The 6453-nt window shown below is 46.2% G+C and overlaps 1 protein-coding gene across 2 annotated transcripts in view; it reads right to left on the bottom strand.

The window, feature by feature from the left end:
- Nucleotides 1-5154, bottom strand: part of LOC110297752 (pregnancy-specific glycoprotein 22-like) — a 46544-nt gene extending 41390 nt beyond the window's left edge. Inside the window, exon 1 of one of the 2 annotated variants that reach the window (XM_029479973.1) lies at nt 4895-5154. In XM_029479973.1, coding sequence (XP_029335833.1) covers nt 4895-4928 — 34 coding nt within the window. In that variant the 5' untranslated portion in view covers nt 4929-5154. The remainder of the gene's footprint in view (nt 1-4894) is intronic. The other variant, XM_029479974.1, reaches the window with a different exon arrangement.
- Nucleotides 5155-6453: the final 1299 nt, after the last annotated feature.

Here is a 6453-nt window from a genome sequence, read left to right as displayed (position 1 = left end):
AACTCAAGAAGGTGGACTCCAGAAAATCAAATAACCCCATTTAAAAATAGGGCACAGAGCTAAGCAAAGAATTCTCAACTGAGGAATATCGAATGGCTGAGAAGCACCTGAAGAAATGTTCAATATCCTTAATCATCAGGGAAATGCAAATAAACCACCCTGAGATTCTGTCCTATCCTTGCTACTGCTGTCTACATACAGAGAGCTGGGAGACTTGGTTCATTTTGAGGGTGGTGACACTAACCCATGACACAGATACTCACCCTGGCCAGGATAGCCTGGCCTAGCCCAAGCACATACAGCCAGGCCCAGCATTGAACTAGAATGGGTTGGAGGGACTTATCCCACCTAGAGAAGCTCAGGGGACATCTCAGACTCAGGCTCAGTGAACACATGAGTGTCCAGTGGGGCTGTTCTGTGTATTGTGGTGCTGATGGATCAGGGCCCATGCACACTACATGAGTACTCTTCTACTAACCTGCACCCAGGCTCTGGCTGGGACCTGCTTAACTGAGGTTATAGCACAGATACTGTAGCCATCCACAGACCAGGATTTCCCCTTCTCTCTGCTGACATCATATGTGGCTTTATGCCTCCAACTGGACCACCCCTAGGACCCCAGTATGCTATCCTCCTTCTGGACCATCACACCCTCCCACCTGGTGTTCCTTATCCAGCCCCTGCAGTGCCAGGTCCTGGCCCCGCAGAGCCATATGCTACACCAAATTTGCCTATGCCAGAGCTGCCTAGGCCATATGGTGTACCCACAGATCCAGCTGCAGCCGGTTCTTTAGGTCCACGGGAATCCATCTCTTCTGGACCTTGGGCACCAGGAATTGAGAGGCAGCATCCTAATGTGCCAGGGCCATATCCCACTGTTCCTCCTACAGTGTCAGGAACATGGCGTGATCCGTGGGGCACTGTGCCACCGGGAGCCTGGGGACCACCAACATCATATCCTGGCTCTGCAAAATTATACCCCATGCCAGGTCCCCATCCTGCTCTGAACAATCCTTACCAAGTGCCTTCAGGACCTGCTGGTGCTCCACCAATGCCTGGTGGCCCCCACTCTAACCATTAAGTTGACAGTGGATGAAGAGATGGCGCATTGCTTTTTGAAGTACATGTGTATGCACGTGAAAGCATATATAATGGCTGTTTTCACTGTTGGTTGAGGGCGTTAGTGAAAGAACTTCTGCACCTCAGTTCCTGCTTCATGTGTTTGGATTTGTAGAACATCACGTGGGTACAATCAGATAAAATGTAGAAGGGAATCATTCAAGTGTGGTTAATGTGACTAGGTGTATTGAGTAACATTTGAGAATATTTGCTTAAAGCATAGCTATGCCCTCAAAATCTAAAATAACATGGATTATTGTTGTTAGAATCTACAACTTAATTGACAAATGTCTACTACTTTTTATAATCACCCCACCACCACCACAGCCCATATAACCAAGAACAATCACTTAATTGAAACATAACTCCTCAACATTTTGAGTTCCTTCTACCTAAACAAACCTGGTCCTCTTACTATATTTATCTACATTACTGCATTTGTGTGTGTGTGTTTACTAAGTTTAGTTTAACCATTATATCCTGTTCTTCCCAGATAGCACAAAATTCCTACCAAGATTGCATGGTGATCTAAGGACAGATTATGCTCCGACGGAGCTCTAGAAGAATGTTGGCAATAAATGCGCATAAGAGTTTTAAGGCTTACTGCGGTAGTCAGACTGCCCGTGCTGAATCCAGCCTCAGGAAGAAAAAATGAAAATGGGCGAGATGAGTAAGGCAGCCACTGCTGAACTGTCGCTGCTTCAGGTCCTCCACCCAGCCAGCCATCTGAGTAGCAGGGCCAGTACACTGATGTCACGTGCCTTCTTAACAATCTAATTTGGAATTCAGAAATCATGGTTTCCTTAAGGAAGCAATTACAAAAGGTGGTTCATTTCTACCATTGCATTATTTCTTTGTAAGTTAAACAAGTTACACAGGCAGGTTGTATTCTGAGCCTCGGTCCACATGTTACCATTACCAAGTCTTCACCTCCATGGGGTTAGGTCGATTGTGATTTGGGCTTGGGTAGCGGTTCTGTGCACACAACAGAGACAAGATGGCCCTCATGGGACCTCTGATCCTTGCAAAAGCCTCTTTCAACCAGTGTCGGTCACTCTAACCTCCTCCCCCAACCCACACTTAGAGAATCAGGCAGGAACAATCACAGGCAGATGCAGGAGGCTCTGAGTGTTCAGAGATGGTGGGCCCTGTGCTGTGAAGGAGAAAAGGTCTTTGTCACAGGTGAGCAAAGCTGCAGAGCTTGATGGTACAGACCTAGAACCCAGTGTCCCTAGAGTCCCAGTGTCACCACCTACAGAGCAACATGAAGTCCTGTGTCCGTCCAGCTGCACTGACCTCCACAGCTCAGTCTGGGCCAGTATCCTCCAAGGCTGCTGCTCAAGGCTGACTTAGAGATGAGTCATAGTGGCATTTCCCATTGTACTGCCACAGAGAGCCTCACAACATGTCCTCAACACTTGACGTTCAAACAGAAATCCCACCCAGGAGACCAGGAGCAGACCTGCCATTCAGGATAGTGTCCAAGCTAGGCCATCTGCTCATGTGTTTGATGATGATTTGCTAGAAGTCAGACAAACCCAAGGACTGCTCAGAGGCTCTGATCAAAAGATAACAGGAATTACAGGTCTCTGTCCTAGGTTTCAGTTCCTGGGAATCCAGCTGTCTTAGGGTTTCCATTGCTGTGAAGAGGCACCATAGCCAAAACAACTCTTAATTTAATTAGGGCTGGCTTACAGGTTCCGAGGTTCAGTCCACAGGAGAAATGAAGTGCTGAGATCAGGATGTAAAATGAATAAATAAAAAGAGGGACTTAGAGAAATGGCTCAGGGATTAAGAGCACTGACTGCTCCTCCAGAGGTCCTGAGGTCAATTCCCAGCAACCACGTGGTGGCTCACAGCCAGCCCTCTTCTGGCATGCAGGCAGGCATGCAGGCAGAACACTATACATAATTAATTAATTAATTAATCTTTTAAAAAAAAAGAAAAATAAGATGCTTTCAGTAAATAAAGTGTTAAAGTTTACTTTTGGGGCTGGCGGTTGCTGAGGGTAACTTATTCATGAGTAGTCAGTTGAGTTATGTTAGGTGATTAATAAACACCTCGCCTGAATACCGAAGGGCTGAGAAGCACCTGAAAAAATGTTCAGCATCCTTAGTCACCAGGGAAATGCAAATCAAAACAACCCTGAGATTCCACCTCACACCAGTCAGAATGGCTAAGATCAAACATTCAGGTGACAGCAGATGCTGGCGGGGATGTGGAGAAAGAGGAACACTCCTCCACTGCTGGTGGGATTGCAAGCTTGTACAACCACTCTGGAAATCAGTCTGGAGGTTCCTCAGAAAATTGGACATAGTACTACCGGAAGATCCAGCAATATCTTTCCTGGGCATATACTCAGATGTTCCAACTGGTAATAAGGACACATGCTCCACTATGTTCATAGCAGCCNTATTTATAATAGCCAGAAGCTGGAAAGAACCNAGATGTCCCTCAACAGAGGAATGGATANAGAAAATGTNGTACATTTACACAATGGAGTACTACTCAGCTATTAAAAACAATGAATTTATGAAATTCTTGGGCAAATGGATGGATCTGGAGGATATCATCCTGAGTGAGGAAACACAATCACAAAAGAAGTCACTTGATATGCACTCAATGGTAAGTGGATATTAGCCCAGAAGCAGAGAACACCCAAGATACAATTTGCAAAACACAAGAAAATTAAGAAGAGGGAAGGCCAATGGGTGGATACTTCATTCCTCCTTAGAATAGGGAACAAAATACACACGAAAGGAGTTACAGAGACAAAGTTTGGAGCTAAGACAAAAGGATGGACCATCCAGAGACTGCCCCACCCGGGGGTACATCCCATAATCAGCCACCAAACACTGACACTATTGCATATGCCAGCAAGGTTTTGCTGAAAGGACCCTGATATATCTGTCTCTTGTGAGGCTATGCCAGTCCTGGCAAACACAGAAGTGGATACTCATAGTCAGCTATTGGATGGAACACAGAGCCCCCAATGGAGGAGCCAGAGAAAGCACCCAAGGAGCTGAAGGGGTCTGCAACCCTATAGGTGGAACAACAATATGAACTAATCAGTGCCCCCAGAGCTCGTGTCTCTAGCTGCATATGTATCAGAAGATGGCCTAGTCGGCCATCATTGGGGAGAGAGGCCCCCTTGGTCTTGCAAACTTTATATGCCTCAGTACAGGGGAACGCCAGGGCCAAGAAGTGGGAGTGGGTGGGTAGGGGAGCAGGGTAGGGGGAGGATATAGGGGACTTTTGGGATAGCGTTTGAAATGTAAATGAAGAAAATATCTAATAAAAAAAATTTTAAATAAAATAAAATAAACAGAAGTCAAGACTCTAGAGGAAATCAAATTATTCACACGCCTCAATCAAAATGGAGGAATTGTATGAATCGATTAGGCCTTTGCTGATCTCTTTCGCAAAGTCATCTTTGTTTTAAATGTTAGAGGATGGGAATGAAAACAGACTAACTTGAGTCAGGTGTGCGAGGCGACAGATGGCCACAGTACTCGCCAGAGAGGAGACTACCACATCCCAGACGGGATTCGAAAGTGCTAAGTGATTTGGGCTTTATTATCTAGACAGCAGTAGCAGCTGCCTGAGGGCACACGCTGAAACGCGCACGCGCACGCAAGCACGCACACAGAAAAAAAGCTGTAGTTTACAGATAAGCCAAATAAACAGCCACTACAGCAAAGCCCACATGCTTTCTTACTTACATTTCTCCCACCCAGAGCCGCCCTTGCCCAGCGTCTCCATGCTGTATACGCACCCACCAGCTGGTCACTTGCTGGTATCTCGGTCATCAGATGATTGGAGCCAGGGAGTCAACGAGCTCTTGCCCTGGTTTTTCCTGGTTTCTCTGTGTTTAAAACGGTGAAGTCGGGTGGAGCCAATAAACACTTCATAATCCCTGAACATAGACCAGAGACCACGTAGATGAGGCTGGCTTCCCACTGGTCACCCTGTCCACCCACTCTCATAATGATACTGCAAGTATCAAGACCCCAAAATGACCTCATTTGTAAGCACCACCACCTATTGTACAAAAGAGCTCAGGTGCTGGAATGAGCTCGCCACCTAGTGGACACTCTGGGCTATGGCTGACACAATGCAAATAGGAGATTGGGGCATTGGTCGGCCCTGGACTGTGGAATGACTTATGACAGCAAAAACAAGAGCACCTTAAAAGCAGCCCAGTTTTCTTGTGTCTTTTATTGTGAGGAAAGGACAGTCAATGGCAAAAACAGTCCGCAGCGTTATAAAATGGTGCATCAGACAGACCCCGGAACAAGATGGAATGGGGAGGTGATGTTAAGGGGCCTTGTTAGTAATAAACAATGTCTCCAGTAGTTACTTATGTGAAGTAGAATTAGGAGTTGGCAAGATGGCCCAACAGTAAAGAACACATGTTACTCTTACAGAACACCCTGCTTCAGTTGCCAGCATCTCCCAAGAAGCTCACAACCATCCAGAGCTCCAAGCCCTCCTCCGACACTCTCTTCTCTGGCTTCTTCTGGGGCAGGGCACATATGTGGTTCTTGGACACACATGCAGGAAAAACACTCATACATATAAAACAAAAATAAAAAATCTTTGAAAAATAAAAGAGTGGAATTAAAATCACATGTCACTTAGGCTAGGCACCAGCTTCAAGGATGAACAAAATCAGAGCTGGGGATGTGGCTCAGGGGATGGAGCACTTTCCCAGCATGGAAGAGGCCCTGGATAGCATCATCAAGGAATGAAAACGGGGCATTGTAGAGAGAATATCTTGTGTCTGTATAGATGTGGCACCTATCAATAAAAATCTGGTGGCTTATGGCTTAGGCAGGAAATAGGCGGTGCGACATCTTGGAGGCAGAAAGGATCTGGGATAGTAACTGGCACGGGAGACTTGCCTAAGAAGATGTGACAAGACCTGAGCACAGGTAACCAGTCACATGGCAGAATGTATATTAGAATAAATAGACTATTTTAAGTTAAGATCTAGTCAGAGAAGAGCCTAGCTATATGGCCAAGGTGTTGGTAAATAAATTTTGAGTCTGAGTTTTATTTTTGGGAACATGGGACTGGGAGGAAGAACCATCAAACTTCTACAGGGCATAGTGGTACATGCCTGCAATCTCAGCACTTGAGAGGTGGAGGCTGGAGGATAGGGGATTCAACATCATTCTCATCTATACAGTGAGTTGGAGGCCAGCCAGGGCTACCTGAGAGAGACCTTGTTTCAGAAATAATAATGAGTCCGGGACTCCGCCGAACTTAGTCTACAGGTTAGAGTGAGGACCACAGAGGCAGACAGCTTCTGGGACAGGCGGGAGCCACAGA

This window comes from Mus caroli, chromosome 7, assembly GCF_900094665.2.
Source record: "Mus caroli chromosome 7, CAROLI_EIJ_v1.1, whole genome shotgun sequence".
Taxonomy (NCBI): Eukaryota; Metazoa; Chordata; class Mammalia; order Rodentia; family Muridae; genus Mus; species Mus caroli.
The sequence above is the reverse complement of the archived record's forward strand: the minus strand, read 5'-3'. Positions and strand labels throughout refer to the sequence as shown.